Source organism: Streptopelia decaocto (assembly GCF_964273445.1).
Source record: "Streptopelia decaocto genome assembly, chromosome: 3".
NCBI lineage: Eukaryota > Metazoa > Chordata > Aves > Columbiformes > Columbidae > Streptopelia > Streptopelia decaocto.
In genome coordinates this window covers 1,076,957-1,092,262 of record NC_138656.1, presented here as the reverse complement: position 1 = coordinate 1,092,262, position 15,306 = coordinate 1,076,957, and the positions used below count along the sequence as shown (strand labels likewise).

The 15,306-nt window shown below is 56.5% G+C and overlaps 1 protein-coding gene across 2 annotated transcripts; it reads left to right on the top strand.

The window, feature by feature from the left end:
* Positions 1 to 5,116: 5,116 nt before the first annotated feature.
* Positions 5,117 to 15,216, top strand: BCL2L11 (BCL2 like 11). Of its 2 annotated transcripts, none has more exons than XM_082048080.1 (4): positions 5,117 to 5,149; positions 6,800 to 7,160; positions 12,191 to 12,303; positions 14,989 to 15,216. In XM_082048080.1, the coding sequence occupies exons 1-4, from the start codon at positions 5,132 to 5,134 to the stop codon at positions 15,076 to 15,078; spliced, it is 582 nt and encodes a 193-aa protein (XP_081904206.1). In that variant the 5' UTR covers positions 5,117 to 5,131; the 3' UTR covers positions 15,079 to 15,216. The 2 variants fall into 2 exon arrangements, with proteins under 2 accessions (XP_081904206.1, XP_081904207.1); XM_082048081.1 differs by lacking the exon at positions 5,117 to 5,149 and adding an exon at positions 6,453 to 6,564.
* Positions 15,217 to 15,306: the final 90 nt, after the last annotated feature.

Below are 15,306 nucleotides of genomic sequence, written 5' to 3'. Positions count from 1 at the left end.
CAGGCAGGACTTTAAATGTCAGCAGAGGAGCCGGCGTGGGTGTAGGAGTTTCACATTTTTGCTTGTGATCACCTTGATTTTATCATTCTGGGCTGGTAGTTTTGTTATGAATTGTAGCTGGTGGGGATGGCTACAGGGATGCGGGTGCAGGGTTGGTTTCGGGCTGCTCACACCCTCTTGTTTTTCATTAAATGGCCTTAAAAATAAGCCCCTTTGCCAGGGACCCGCTCCTGCTGCCCCACGCACGAGCATCCCGAGGGGGAGCAGGAGGGATGAGGGTGAAACCATCCAGGGGCGCGATGGCCACGGGAACAAATCCACCAAGAGACAACTCCTATTTTCTAACCGATTTTAATCCGAGATGCTAAAAAAGAGCTTCAGAAAAGGAGAAACAAAAAAAAGCAAAGCCCCGGCTGGCGACGCTGCTATTTCCTCCGCGGCGCGCGCCGAATCCACGCTGATGAAGATCTCGAGGTATCCCCAGAGTCGCCCTTTAGAGATAACTCATCTCGGGGCCCCCGCCGCCCACGCGGAGAGGAGAGATTTCCTGGCGCGTGGGCGGTCGCCTGCTCCTCTGCGCTAAGCCCGGCCTTGCTCGCTGTTCGCCCTTCGCCTTGGGCTGGGCTGGGCTTTGCTCTGCCGGTGACAACCCGTCCGACACGTGTCCCATGGCACAGCCCTTGCTGCCGCCAACATCTCCAAACAACGCCAAACTTCTGATTTTTACCTTCTTAAGGCACTAAAAACAATAAGTGGAGGTTGCTGAAAGTTGCAGACACCTCACTAATTACTTAGACGCGTGCTAACGATGCAGCGGTCCTGGTTCCAGTGATGGTGAGGGATTCATGTCACCCATTAGGGACAATAACTTCACCCCATTTGAAACGCCCATTAGCCGGATAACAAATTAACTGGACCAGCAGTGAATTGAAGTGATGGCTCCGGGGATGCCCCAGGGGCCACCCAAGTCACGAGGGGACAGTTCTCAGCCACTGCTGAGGGACCGTCCCTTGGTCCATCACCATGCCCCCATCACCACATCCCCATCACAACATCGCCATCCCCATCATCATGTCCCCATCACCACGTCCTCATCACCATGTCCCCATCGCCACTGCAGAGGACTGAAGAACAGTGACATTCTGTGTAGAGATGGTTTAGACTTGACGATACAGGTCCCTTCCTACTCGAGATATTCTATGAATTTATGATACATATAAGTATACGTAGATATGTTATTAAAAGGAAACAACCTTATTTATATATATAGAAGCTTTGCATGTTCGCAGTAGGCACTAGGGACACGGAGCAAGCTGCTGGAGGAGTCACGGCTCTGTTTTGGTTTGGGTTTCTTATAAAATCAGTGGCTCAATGCTCCCCTGGGACGCAGCAAACCCGGCTCTGGTCCCTGCCCAGCATGAGGGATGTGGACCCAAGGGACGGGGAAGGCAATGCCCGATCCCTCCAGCACAGTCACCCCTCATCTGGGCAGGTCTTTGGGGCTTTTTGGGTGCTGACAACGTCACCCGCAGGTGCACGTCCCACGGCCGCTCTCACCACATCTGTGCACAGCTGCCAGCGCCGGCTGCCGTAACCCACGTGTGCCCCCGCTTGTCCCGCTCCGCCGGGCAGCCCGGCCACCCCTGACCCCTTCCTCCCATCCCTGGCCAGGAAAACCTCCTCTTCCTCCTCTGTCCTGTCCTGGTGGCCCCGGTGGCACCTCGGGGGTGCCCGGGGGCTGCGGCTGCTCCGGCGCTCGCTGTGCAGCCGGCGCGGTGAGCGCGGTGGTAAAGGTCAGGCTCCAAACGCGGCTCACAGCGAGATTTAAGGCATGTGGCTTCAACTTGATTTTATCAGCCAGTGCCGAGTGAAATAACATTTATCACAATGGCTCGGAGGAGAAGAAGAAGTTGTCACTTTTTTTTCCGTTGGTGTGTTGTGTAATTAAAAAAGGGTTTGGTGAGAAGCTGCTTTGTCGGCGGGGTGTTTTGGGCGGGATTTTTTCCTGCGATACGGGGTGTTTTCAGCTGGCTGGGGCTGTGCTGGCAGCAGCTCCCTCCCTCCCTCCTCCCGCACCCTTCCCAGGGGAGGGACACTTTGTGGGGACAGAGTGGGGGGCTGGCTGGGGGATGCAGCCGTCGCTGGGGGACCGGGATGCCACAGCAGCAGGGGGTCCCCACATCCTCGTTATCCACCCCTCTCCACCCCCCATATAATTCTTTCTCCCTTCTAATTTCCACCTGGGTGATGAGAAGGTGCCTGACGGCTGGTGGCATCTCTGCAACACGGATGCTGACAGGTCCCCAGGGAGCTTTGCTAATTGGCTGTTAGCGCTTGCTGGTGCAGCAGGACAAGGGCTGCGAGGTGGCATCGCCGACCCGGTGTCCCCAAGGGCTGGGGATGGATGCTGTGATGTGGCATCCCCGACCCGGTGTCCCCAAGGGGCTGGGGATGGATGCTGCAATGTGGCATCCCCGACCCGGTGTCCCCGAGGGCTGGGGATGGATGCTGCAATGTGGCATCCCCGACCCGGTGTCCCCGAGGGGCTGGGGATGGATACTGCGATGTGCCATCCCCGACCCGGTGTCCCCGAGGGGCTGGGGATGGATGCTGTGATGTGGCATCACCGACCCGGTGTCCCCGAGGGGCTGGGGATGGATGCTGCGATGTGCCATCCCCGACCTGGTGTCCCCGAGGGGCTGGGGATGGATGCTGTGATGTGGCATCGCCGACCCGGTGTCCCCGAGGGCTGGGGATGGATGCTGCAATGTGGCATCCCCGACCCGGTGTCCCCGAGGGCTGGGGATGGATGCTGCAATGTGGCATCGCCGACCTGGTGTCCCCGAGGGGCTGGGGATGGATGCTGTGATGTGGCATCCCCGACCCGGTGTCCCCGAGGGCTGGGGATGGATGCTGCGATGTGGCATCCCCAACCCGGTGTCCCCGAGGGGCTGGGGATGGATGTGCGATGTGGCATCCCCAACCCGGTGTCCCCGAGGGCTGGGGATGGATGTGCGATGTGGCATCCCCGACCCGGTGTCCCCGAGGGCTGGGGATGGATGCTGCAATGTGGCATCCCCAACCCGGTGTCCCCAAGGGCGGGGGATGGATGCTGTGATGTGGCATCGCCGACGCAGTGTCCCCGAGGGGCTGGATGCTGCTGCGGGTACCAAAGTGACAGCAGTGAGAGGAGGGTTTGCAAACTCCCCCTCTCTGCATCCGTGTCCGCTGACAAGCACTGTGCCAAAAATTAGGTGACCTTTGGGATGTGACGTTGGTGCAAATACCTCTGAGATGGTTCACAACAATAGGAACGAGGATGAAGTCGAAACAGATTTGTTCCAGGAGGCTGGTGCTGTGATTCACGGGGGAAAAATGCCCTTGGAGAAAGGTGGGGGGAAGCCAACAGCCCTCCAAAAAATCATGGGCACACGTGAGCCCTGCAAATGCACCAAAATCGCCAGCTTAAACTGAGGTGTTTGAAAGGACGGTCTGTTCTCGCACGACACTTTCCCATCACCTTGCTGCTCACATGAGCCACCCACACAGAAACCAAAATGAACGAGGAGGAGAAAACAGACGCAGCATCTGCCTGGCAGCCCCCCTGCTGCTGCAGGTGACCCCCTCGCTCTGCCACCTCCTCGTGGGACCCCCAGGATGCTCCACAGTCCCCAGTGAAGGGACAAAGTTTCAGGTGGCTCCTGGATCCAAAGGGAACCGGTGACTGTGCAGCCAAGCTGGTTGGAGGGACCCTGCAGCCCTTCCCTTCTGCTGCGGGTCCCTGCCTTCCAATTTTTCCCTAATGAGCTTCCCAAATTACGTTTTCCTGCACAAACAACACCCACAGGCCCTTTTCCTTCCCATCCTGTTGGAGCGGCACGAAGGGCACGTGGATACGGACACCGGAGCTGTCTGGAGGGCGACCAGCGGTGCTCTGGCAGCGGGTACAATCAGTGTGTTGGACCATCCCTGGCCCTCACACATCAGGGGCTGCTTTTGGGGCTGGACAAGGGGATTTCAGCCCTGGCACCTGCTTCGAGGGAGGGTTTACAACCCCAGGGCAAGATGTGGGGAGCCGGGACCACCCTCCCGTCTCTCATGTTCCATCTGGAGAAATCCATCTGGGCGCTATCACCGGCGAGGACGATGCGCTTGGGCTAACGAGCCTTGGTGGGGACCAGAGCCAGTTCCCCAAAGGTCTGCAGTGGGGCTGTCCCTGCAGCCTGTCCCCACGCCGGTGGCCTCGGTGGCGCTGGCAGCGCAGGGGAGCCCCGGGCTGGGCTGATAACGGCACTGTCGTGGTTGAGACGGACAAACGACGCGGCACACCCTCACTGGGGGACACGATGTCCCCGAGCACCGCGGGCTGCTCGCCCAGATCTCGTCGGGCACAGCTTGTGCTCTCCTCGGGGTTTTGCCAGGGCTTATTTTCCTTTCCTCGATAAAATTCCCTCCCTTGCAGTGGGGGGAGGCAAACAACCCCATCCACCCCTGGAGTCGGCAAAGCTGTGGGGCGTCTGTGTTTTAATAAGGGTGTTTATTGCCTCACGTGAGTGCTGGATGTGGGATGTGGCATCAGCGTTTGCACAGTAGCTGGGGGCAAAGTGTTGGCTGGAGAGGAGAGTCGCCCTGTTTTTGGGGCTGATGAAGCGTCAGGAATCGTTGCCTTCTTGCAGGGCTGGGGTGGGGGGACGCTGGGTGGGATGAGGGGCGCGTGTGCCACCCCAGCATCTGCTCCACAGCAAAGCTCAGCCCCCGCCCTGGGGTTTATCCTCTGGCTGCCGCTGCTCCGAGAACGTCCCAGGGCCGGGGTGCCCCTGGGGTGCTCCCCCCTCGCTGTCCCCTCTGCAGCCAGTGACTCTGCCTGGAGCCGTGTCCCTGTGCCACGCAGCCACTCCCCGGCGCGGGCGATGGGGCCGGAGGAAGCTGCGGTCGGCAGCTCCCGCCTGCCAGGGCGCAGGTTTGAGTTGCTCACCACAAAATAATATTGTGATTGTTCATGCAAAACATATCGTACATGAGGCTGACGGCTTTTTTTTTTTCCCTCTTTTCTTCTTTTCTCTCGTATTTTTCTCGCACTGTGAAGCTGGGTGCCGCCGGGTGACACCGATCGCCACGGGACACCGCAGACATGCAGCCCTGTGCCAAGGTGGGAGCAGGGGGTGGCTGGGGTGCACACGTGTGCGTGTGTGCAAGGGACAGTGTACGGGAGTGTGTAATGTGTGTGTGTGTGCGCAGAGCAAGCGCGCGGGTGTAAGGGGTGCACGTGCAGTGCATGATGCATGTAAGGTGTGTGTAAGGTGTGTGCACGCAGCGTGGCAGGTGTGCACAGGGGTGTGTAAGGTGTGTGCACAGCGCCAGGGTGTGTGTCAAAGGGGTGTGCACATCATGCAAGCTGTGTGTGCACAGTGCAAGGGGGGGTGTGTAAAAACATGGGTGCACCAGGGGTGTGTAAAGTGCGAGTGCACAGTGCAAGGGAGGTTGTGTAAAGGTGTGTACACAGTGCAAAGGTGGGTTGTGTAAGAGTCTGAATGCAAGAGGCATGTGTAAATGTGTGAGTGCACAGTGCAAGGGGTTTGTGCAAGGGTGTGAGTGCATGAGGGGTGTGTAAAGGTGTGTGCACAGTGCAAGGGAGGTTTGTGTAAGAGTATGAATGCAAGAGGGGTGTGTAAGGGTGTGAGTGCACAGTGCAAGGGGGATGTGACAGCATTAGTGCTCAGTTCAAGGGGCAGGTGTGTAAAGGTGCGAGTGCACAGTGCAAAGGGGGGTTGTGTAAGAGTCTGAATGCAAGAGGCATGTGTAAAGGTGTGAGTGCACAGTGCAAGGGGGGTGTGTGTAAAAATGTGGGTACACGAGGGGTGTGTAAAGGTACGCGCACAGTGCAAGAGGGGTTCGTGCCTGAGAGTATGAACGCAAGAGGAGTGTGTAAGGGCATGATGAGCCCATGAGAGGTGTGTAAAAGTGCGAGTGCACAGTGCAAGAGAGCTGAGAGACCACAGAGCAAGGGTGCGTAAAGGGGCGGGTGCACGGGGGCCGTGCAAAGCCGCGTGTGCACAGCGCACGGCGGGTGCGGGGGACGATCGCTCGGTGCCCCCGGGGCTGTGCGGGGAACGATCGCTCGGTGCCCCCGGGGCTGTGCGGGGGACGATCGCTCGGTGCCCTCAGGGCTGTGCGGGAGACGATCGCTCGGTGCCCCCGGGGCTGTGCGGGGGACGATCGCTCGGTGCCCTCGGGGCTGTGCGGGGGATGATCGCTCGGTGCCCCCCGGGCTGTGCGGGGGAGGATCGCTCGGTGCCCTCAGGGCTGTGCGGGAGACGATCGCTCGGTGCCCCGCGGCTGTGCGGGGCCGGTGCCCGCGCAGGGCTGGGGAACACGGACCGGCGTCCCGCCCGGTGTCCCTGGGTTGTCCCGCCCGGTGGGCGTGCCCGGGGCGGTCCGGGGCGCTGTAAACACGGGGCGGGGCGGCGGCGCAGGGCCCGGGCGGCGCAGGGCAGGACCGGGCGGCCCCGCCGCTCGCACACACCGCGCCGGGCGCCCCGCTCCGCCGCAGCGGCGGGCAGCACCGTGAGCGGGGCCGGAGCGGGAGCGGAGCGGGAAGCGGGGCGGGCCAGGCCAGGCGGGGGCGGCGGGACGGCGCGGGGGGGGCGGCGCGGAGCGGAGCTGCCGGCTCAGCACTTTCGGCAGAACAATGGGGCCGGGCGGGGGGGCGGGAGGGGCTGGGCCGGGGCCGGCGGCGGCGGCAGCAGCGGTGGCTCCGCTCCGCCGCCCCCCGGCTGACGCCGCCCCGCTCCCCCCGCAGGCAGCCCCCATGGCCAAGCAGCCCCCCGAGGTGAAGGCTCAGCGGCCCGGCGAGCGGCTGCCGGCGGCGGAGGGGCCGGGCCCGGCCGCGCAGCTGCGCCCCGGAGCTCCCGCCGCCCTGCCCGGCTCCGCCGCCGCGCCGGGGCCTCCGCCGCGGGGTCCCCCCGCCAGCCCCGGCCCGTTCGCCACCCGCTCGCCGCTCTTCATCTTCGTGCGGAGGTCGCCGCTGCTGTCGCGCTCCTCCAGCGGGTACTTCTCCTTCGACGCCGCCGAGCGCAGCCCCGGGCCCCTGAGCTGCGACAAAGCCACACAGACCCCCAGCCCGCCCTGCCAGGCTCTCAGCCACTGCCTCAGCGCCATGGGTAAGGGCTCGGGGGGCTCGGGTGGGGGGGCGCCCCTCGGGGGGCGCCGGCGGGGCGCCCGGCTTCACGCAGCACCCGCCCCTCGCCATGCGTGTTTTTCTTCTGAAAGATGCACAACACAGCTTGCTCTAGCCACGCAACACACCTGCAGCAGCACATCCTGCATCCCGCGGGCTCGTTTTGGGGATGGCCGAGCCCCCCGCTGCTGGAGCGGCTCCCCGAGCGCCCATCGTACCTGCGGGACGGTTGCGAAAGGTCCCGCCGAGACCTTGAGCCTGTGCCAGGACCAGCCATGGGACAGCCGGGGCTGAGCTGGGACACCCGCCTGGTTGGGGACACCCACCCAGTTTGGGGCACACGGGGGTGCAGGATTTTTGCAAGCTGGTCAAGCCCGCCAAGCAAAGTTGCTGCTGGGGAGCACCCACTCGCCCAGCACTCTGGGGTTGTTTTATTATTACTTTATTCTTCGCTGGGATAGGCCAGTCCCTGCCAGGGGAGGAGGAGACAAAGTTGTTTAATCCAGCTTCCTAGTCAAGGCTTGCTCCCTTGCCTTTTGCCAGGGTTTGTGCGCTGCTGCGAGGTAAGTGACTTCTCGCTCTCTCTTGTTTTTTTCTGCTGTTTCGTTCTTAACAAGCCACATGGTTTCATAGACGCTCGGGTCGCGCAAAACTCACGCTTGTTTTGGCGAAACCCGAAATCGGTGCTTGAAAGCAGCGCGGCGGCGGGCGGGCGCGTGTTTGCGTGGGGCTTAGCAGGTAAGGCTGGGCTCCCGCCGCTCGTGGCGGGGAAAAGAGCTGCGCGATGCTCTCCCCGCTCCTCCTTAATTCTCCCTAATTGGAAGGAGCCTTTTGGCTTGGTCCGGGCAGCAGGAGGAGGGGGGTGCGTTCCCACGGGAGCGCGGCAGGTACCGCGTCACCGCGCTGCTCCGGGATAACAAACACCAGCTCCGAGCTTTACACGATCAAAACAGCTTCTTGTTGTTGTTGTGTTTTTTTTTTTTTGCTCCCTGGTTAATGGCTGTGGTTACAGCTGCAGAGGGCTTACTGTAACATGCCCTTAGGAAAGATTTTTCTGACATTATTGCAGTAATTACAGCTTAATGCAAGTTTCACAACCTCGTGCGGCACAAACACGCGCGGCACGGCCAGGATGCTGGAGTTCCTGGGCAGGGAGAGCCCCAGCCAATACCAGTGAGTGGCTTCTTTAACACTTTGGTTTTGCTGCTCCTGGAAGAAACTGAAGTTTTCCCTGATATTTTTCTAAGCTCCTGCTTTTTCCTCACCATAGGAAAGCTGTTAAAACGCCGTTTTTACTGGAGCCTTTGTTCTGTCCTTGTTGCTAGGAGCATCATCCTAAACAACTATAAGCAAATGGAAAATACTCAAGCTGTTTGAACGGGACCCTTGGCTACTCCCGAGCAGGCTTAAGCTGGGGCTGCAGAGCAGTTTTATGCCTAGGCTGGGACCAGCTCACCCGGAGAACGGGCTTTGCCCTGGTCCCTGTGCCTTGGCTGTGTTAAGTTTTCCGTGCGGAAACGGGTCAGTCCCTGTGCAAGGAAGCAAAGGGTATAATTGTTGTTGTTGTGTTTTTAAGCTGTGATTTTTGTCTGTTGCTGTAGGGCCAGACCGCGGGCTGGGAGATCCAGAGCTTTTCTAGGAAGCGTAAGCAAGCTTTAATCATAATAACAACAATAATAAACAGGCGTTTCCTGTCAGCGGGAGCGGTTTGTGTGCGATAGGTGCTCCCGTGGGCAGCAGGGAACCCTTTCCAAGGCTGGTTGAGCAAAGCGAGCTCACACTCTTCGAAATCTCATTAAAACTTTCCCCAAAGCTTTTGGTGATGATGCTCCAAAGGATAATGAAGCACTGGAAGTGCCCCTGCCCGGCGAAGAAAGTGGAGGGGTTAGGGGGTGCCTTCGTTAGTGCGAGCGAGGTTAATTGCTGGAGGAAGAGCTGTTTGGTCCTGGTGTGCGATGTGGCGATGCTTCGGGGTGTCTCTCTTCTGGGGGTACAGCCAGCTCTCTCCATGGCCAGGTCTTTTGGGAAATGAGGCAAAAAAAGAGTGTGGGGATGCTGTGGGATGGGGAGTGGTGTGGGCTCAGCGGACCTGGGATGGTGCTTTTGGGGATGAGTTCATCGTGCGTGGGCGCGATGTGCCGGGGAACACTCACCCTAAGTCACCCGAGACGAGAAACCACGCTTGGGTGGGACTGCGTGAGGCTCAGACTCATCCCTGCAAGTCTTTGGTGCTTCATGGGAGCCGATGGTTCCATTTCCTTGGGTTTTTTGTCTGCAGACCAGCTCTGTCTAAAGGCAGGGGAGGGCAGGGCTTGCACGAGGGAGTTTTTGGGGTGTGTTTGTGCAGGGTTTGCACATGTGGGTTTTTAGGATGTGCTTGTGCAGGGTTTGCACACACGGGTTTTGGGATGTGCTTGTGGAGGGTTTGCACACACAGGGTTTTGGGATGTGATTGTGCAAGGCTTTCACATGCAGGTTTTTGGGGTGTGTTTGTGCAGGGTTTGCACACACAGGTTTTGGGGTGTGTTTGTGCAGGGTTTGCACACACAGGTTTTGGGGTGTGTTTGTGCAAGGATTGCACTTGTGTGTTTTTGGGGTGTGTTTGTGCAGGGTTTGCACACGCAGGTTTTGGGATGTGATTGTGCAAGGCTTGCACGAGGGAGTTTTTGGGGTGTGTTTGTGCAGGGTTTGCACATGTGGGTTTTGGGGTGTGTTTGTGCAGGGTTTGCACACGCAGGTTTTGGGGTGTGTTTGTGCAGGGTTTGCACACACAGGTTTTTGGGGTGTGTTTGTGCAGGGCTTGCACATGCAGCTTTTGGGGTGTGTTTGTGCAGGGTTTGCACACGCAGGTTTTGGGGTGTGTTTGTGCAAGGCTTGCACTCGCTGGATTTTGGGATGTGTTTGTGCAGGGTTTGCACACGCGGGTTTTGGGGTGTGTTTGTGCAGGGTTTGCACACACAGGGTTTTGGGGTGTGTTTGTGCAGGGTTTGCACACGCAGTTTTTGGGATGTGTTTGTGCAGGGTTTGCACACGCGGGTTTTGGGGTGTGTTTGTGCAGGGTTTGCACAGGCAGGTTTTGGGCTGTGTTTGTGCAGGGTTTGCACACGCAGGTTTTGGGCTGTATTTGTGCAAGGCTTGCATGAGTGAGTTTTTGGGATGTGTTTGTGCAGGACTCGCACTCGCGGGATTTCGGGCTGTATTTGGAGCAGGTGCATGCGGGTGCTCCATAAATGGCTTTTCCTGGTGCTGTTTGGACCTCGCTGCATTTCCTGCGCTGTACAGGAGAGAAGCAGCGCGAGCCTCCCCTTGCCTGTGCTGGAGCTCCTGGGATGGAGCAGGTGAATGCGAGGGGCAAACCTCGGGTGGAGAGCAGCGGCGACGTTCCCGTCGCTCACATTTGGGAGCTGATGCTGTTTTCTCCGCACGCCGTTCTCTGCAGAGAATTTTTCCGGGGGGGTGGGTCGAGGTGCAGTTTGGGGTTGGTTTTCTTTTATCCCCTAAGCATGGCCGTGCTGCCCCGGCCGGAGCATCGAGATGCAGCAGCCGCCTCGGTGCTCGCGCTATGACTGGGGGCGCCCCCGAAAGCGCCTCTGACTGGTTTTGGGACCCGTTATGACTGGACCCTTTTGACGCCGCCGTTCGGCAGCACCACAGAAAGTCCTTTCTGAAAACCTCAGCCTGATTTCACTCTCAGCCACCAACCCCAGCGCTCGCCTCCGAGGCGATGAGCTCTTGGGTGCGGCGCACGATGGAGACGGGGGCTCTTGGCATCTTTTTGTCCCCTTTTTCCCCCCCTTTTTTATTTCCCTGGGGAAAAGGGCAGCGCGGGGCGGGCTCTGGGGTTTTGGGCGCTCGCCCTGTTTGCACTGGCGGGCTCAGTATCGCGAGGGCTGCGCTTCATTCACCAGCGAGGAAAATAAACACTCCAGGGCCGGCCCCGCGTACTCCTGCGCTACTACAGCGTGAAAACAAAACAGATCCGCCAGCCAAGCCGTGCGAGTTTGGCTCGCAAATACATTTTCCAGTCAGGTCGGAGCCAGGCTTTTATTTTATTTTTTTATTTTTTTTTTTCCTGCCCCACTAATCCTTTGAATATTTTGAGATTGGAAGCTATTTCTGTTCCCTTGCGACTCCTCCGAAGCTGTCGTGCCAGAGCGCTCTGTTTTGTTTTGCGTGGTGGTTTCTGGGTTGGATGTGGTTGAGGTTTTTTTTTCTATTTGTTTGTCCTTGTTTAATTTTCCTTGAGGCCGAGATTCCTGCTGGATCCCGAGCTTTGCCAGATGGGAAGAGGCCGCACAGGTACCCAGAGGGGCCGCTCCTTTGCCCCCTGGCTATTTAGGGGATCGCATGGTGGTTTATCACATGTCTAACACCTTCTTAAACCAGCCACCCAAATAGCTGTGTATAGCACAGTATAATTCATGCATTAGCTCCTTTGCTTTTCTTTATAAGCCGGTGCTGGGTTTCCCGCTGTACAAACCCACTTGTGGCTTCTCGGTGCGACAAAACCCATCATTTGCCTTTTACTCCTTGAGCGCTTCAGGACAGAAATGTGAGGATCTGGGATGAGGGTTTTTGAAGGTTAGAGAAGAAGCTGCTGCTGTGGGTGCAAGAAAAGACATTTATTTGGAAAAAGGGGGAGGAGAAGGTTTTTCTAGGGAGAGAAATTGGAGAGTGGCATCTTGGCATCCATCCCTGTTTAAGTAGGGGACTGATGCTTGGGTGGGCCACAGATGCTCCTAGAGTGAAAAAATTAATGGATAAAAGCCTAATAGTAACAATATAAAGATAATAAAGACTAAAAGCTTGTCCTGCCACGCACATCTTATGCAACAAGTTTGTCCTGCGCGCCACATGCGGGCCCTGGCACCCGCACAACTCCGGGGACCGGCGTTTAAAAGTAGTAATAATAATAAAAAACCTATCAAGAGTCAACAGACAACTGCTAAGTTGAGTAGGGTGCTTATTTCTGCGTTGTTGCCGTGTTTGAAGTGCTGGGTTGTGTCCCTGCAGCCTCGCGGTGGCCGTCGCCCTCGCTCGCAGAAGATCTGCAGCCCGAGATCTGGATCGCGCAGGAGCTGCGGCGCATCGGTGACGAGTTCAACGCCTCCTATTGTCCCAGACGGGTAATTCTCCTCCGCTCGCTTTCCATGTCTTTACACGCGCGGTCTCTGGAAGGGAAAAAGCTCAAGCATATCTGGAAAGTGGTTGTGCGTTGAGCGTTTTGTTTGCGGGGTGGTTGTTCTGGACGCTGCCCGCACCGGCGAGACGTCATTGCACGCATTAAAACAACCTTTAAACCGCCACCCGAGGTTTTTCGGGTCCAAAGTTTGCAGTACTTAGTGCCAATAAAGCCGGATTGAGGCTGGACCTGACCATAATGAGGAGGAAACTTGTGAAAATGAAGAGGTTGGGGGTGTTTTTGGGTGGCGTTGGGAAGAGCTGCTTTGGAGGCAGCGTTTTTAGGGGAAAAACCCAAGGAACGAAGGCGGTTGGTTTCCCAAATCCCGTGCGCCGGGTCTGGGTGCAAACAAGCAGCAGATCGGCTGGCTCTGATAACTTATTTTTCCCACAAAGAATCCGCCGGGGCTGTTTTGAAACACACGTGTATTTATAAGCCCGTAAACTCTCTCACCTTTTGAGTGTTGCAACAAAAATAGGTGCCGCTAATGCAAAAAAAAAAAAAACCCAACCGAAAACTAACCTAAAGCAAAGCAAAGCAGAGAGGTGAAGTAAGAGTTTAGAGAAGAGCGGCGTTGGAGGGCTGCATGTTCCTGCATGTGGTTTCTGGTCCATCGGCTCGGCTGTGGGCAGAGGCAGCAGAGCGCTGGGTAGCGGCTTTTTTGTTTAAAGGGCGTTTTTTTCAGTGGAAAATAGGGACTAAACTGGTCCTGTTCGCATCACAACCGACCTGAGAACCCAAATATGTGCTCGCTGTATGACACCAGCAGAGGCTGTCATGCGTGACCCTAAAAACACCCTGTCCCTGGCTCAGTGTCTGAGCTCTTTGTCATGCCCGGGAACAAGGGGTTTTTGGAGCATTATGAATTATCAATAATCCCCAGTGCTTTGTGGGGAAGCGTCTTTTCCTTGGGCTGCTGTGGAGCTGGAGGACGAGGGTTTCACGTTGCTGCTTTTGCCCTTTCAACGTGTGGTTAAAAATGGGGAACCGCGAGTGCTGCCAAGAGCGGCACCGGCCGGGCAGGTCGGGGCTGTCGGACGGGTCGTTCCCGGCACGTTCCCCATCCGTGCGTCACCCCTGGGACCGGCTTTTGGGCAGGACAACGGGGAATCGGGCCATTTACCATCCGTGAGGCTTCTGCTGGCAGAGGGTGCGTCCTTGGCCGCCATCGTGTGCCCCAAGTTGCCCGCAGAGGTGGAAAATGTTTCAACTCCCTAATTATGTTTTAATAGCTCTGTGTTAAACCTGACTTTGGCATTTCTCTTGCCTCCTTCCCTAAGCCCCTTGGGGGTTTTTTTGTTTGTATTTTGTTAGTTTTGTCTTTTCTCGGGGTGCATTGGTGGTCACGGTGCTGCAGGGGAGCAGCTCCCGGGTGGGTCGATCCCCCTATTTTGGGGAGCTGCTGATGTTCCATTTGGGGAGCCGATGATGCCCCGGGGTGCAGGGCTGCCCCGCGGGGGTGGCACTTTGCGTGTGGGTGTAAACAGCGTGATTTCATTCTCCGGGACATGCACGGGCATGATCGTGCTGCCCTAAACATAACCCGGCTCGGGTCGCTTTGGGACTATCCCTCTATCCCTCTATCCCTCTATCCCTCTATCCCTCTATCCCTCTATCCCTCTATCCCTCTATCCCTCTATCCCTCTATCCCTCTATCCCTCTATCCCTCTATCCCTCTATCCCTCTATCCCTCTATCCCTCTATCCCTCTATCCCTCTATCCCTCTATCCCTCTATCCCTCTATCCCTCTTCTTTTAATTTTGTTATTTTTATTCTAATTTCTCTTTTTATCCCTTCTTTTTACCTTGTCATTTCTTTTTCTTTTTTTTTCTGTTTTTTCCTTTTTATTTTGACTTTTTCTTCTATTTTTTCCTTTTTATTTTGACTTTTTCTTCTATTTTTTCCTTTTTATTTTGACTTTTTCTTCTATTTTTTCCTTTTTATTTTGACTTTTTCTTTTTATTCTGTTTTTTCCTTCTTTCTATTTTGTTATTTTTTATTTTTATTCTATTTTCTTTTTTCTTTCTATTTTCTTATTTTTATTCTACTTTCTTTTTTCTATTTTCTTATCTTTATTCTTTTTTCTGTTTTCTTTCTATTTTCTTATTTTTATTCTACTTTCTCTTTTCTTTCTATTTTCTTATTTTTATTCTTTTTCTTTCTATTTTCTTATTTTTCTTCTATTTTCTTTTTCTATTTATTTTCTTATTTTTCTTCTATTTTCTTTTCCCTTTCTATTTTCTTATTTTTCTTCTATTTTCTTCCCCCCCCTTTTTATTTTGCTATTTCTATCCTATTTTCTTTTCATGTTGCTGTCTTTACTCTAACGTATTTCCCCCCGCCCTCTCCCCCCGTGGTTCCCCAGCTCTGCTCACAGGGCTCCTTTTCCACCTTTCAGCCCCCCCGGCAGCACCTCGTTCCCCTGCGCCCCGCGCAGCGACACCCCCTCGTGCTATAAACCCCTTTATTGAGGGAGAACATGAGAAGTTGCAGGGTTTACTCTCATTCTTCACAAACCACTCGACACCGCACCTGTGAGATCCCCATGTGCAGGGCGTTTGTACCGCGGGGGCTTTGTGCTGGAAACGCCCCCAGCTTTGGGTTCATTCCGGTTTGTTCCATCTTTTAGGGTTTCTGGGACGCGCCGGGCGGACACCCCCAGGTCGTGGTCCTGCGCCTCCTGCGCTACATCGTGCGGCTGATGTGGAGGATGCAGTGAGCGCCGGTTCCCTCCCAGGACGGACGGACAGACGGACACGGGGCTCCCGCCGCTCCCCAGGACGCACGGACGGGGACGGACATCCCGCGGGGACCCCCCGGTGCCGGATTTGTTCCGAGAGCGGTGGTTACTGCGTTTCTCTCGACTCTTTACTCGTCTTTATTAAGATTTTTTCCAAAAGAGTCTCGGAGAAAATAACAGCAATGGAGGAACTTATATATATATAGA

Coding starts and splice junctions, on each gene's coding strand:
- BCL2L11 (XM_082048080.1), top strand. Junction 7,161..12,190: donor CCACTGCCTCAGCGCCATGG/GTAAGGGCTCGG, acceptor GTGTCCCTGCAG/CCTCGCGGTGGCCGTCGCCC. Junction 12,304..14,988: donor CCTCCTATTGTCCCAGACGG/GTAATTCTCCTC, acceptor TCCATCTTTTAG/GGTTTCTGGGACGCGCCGGG.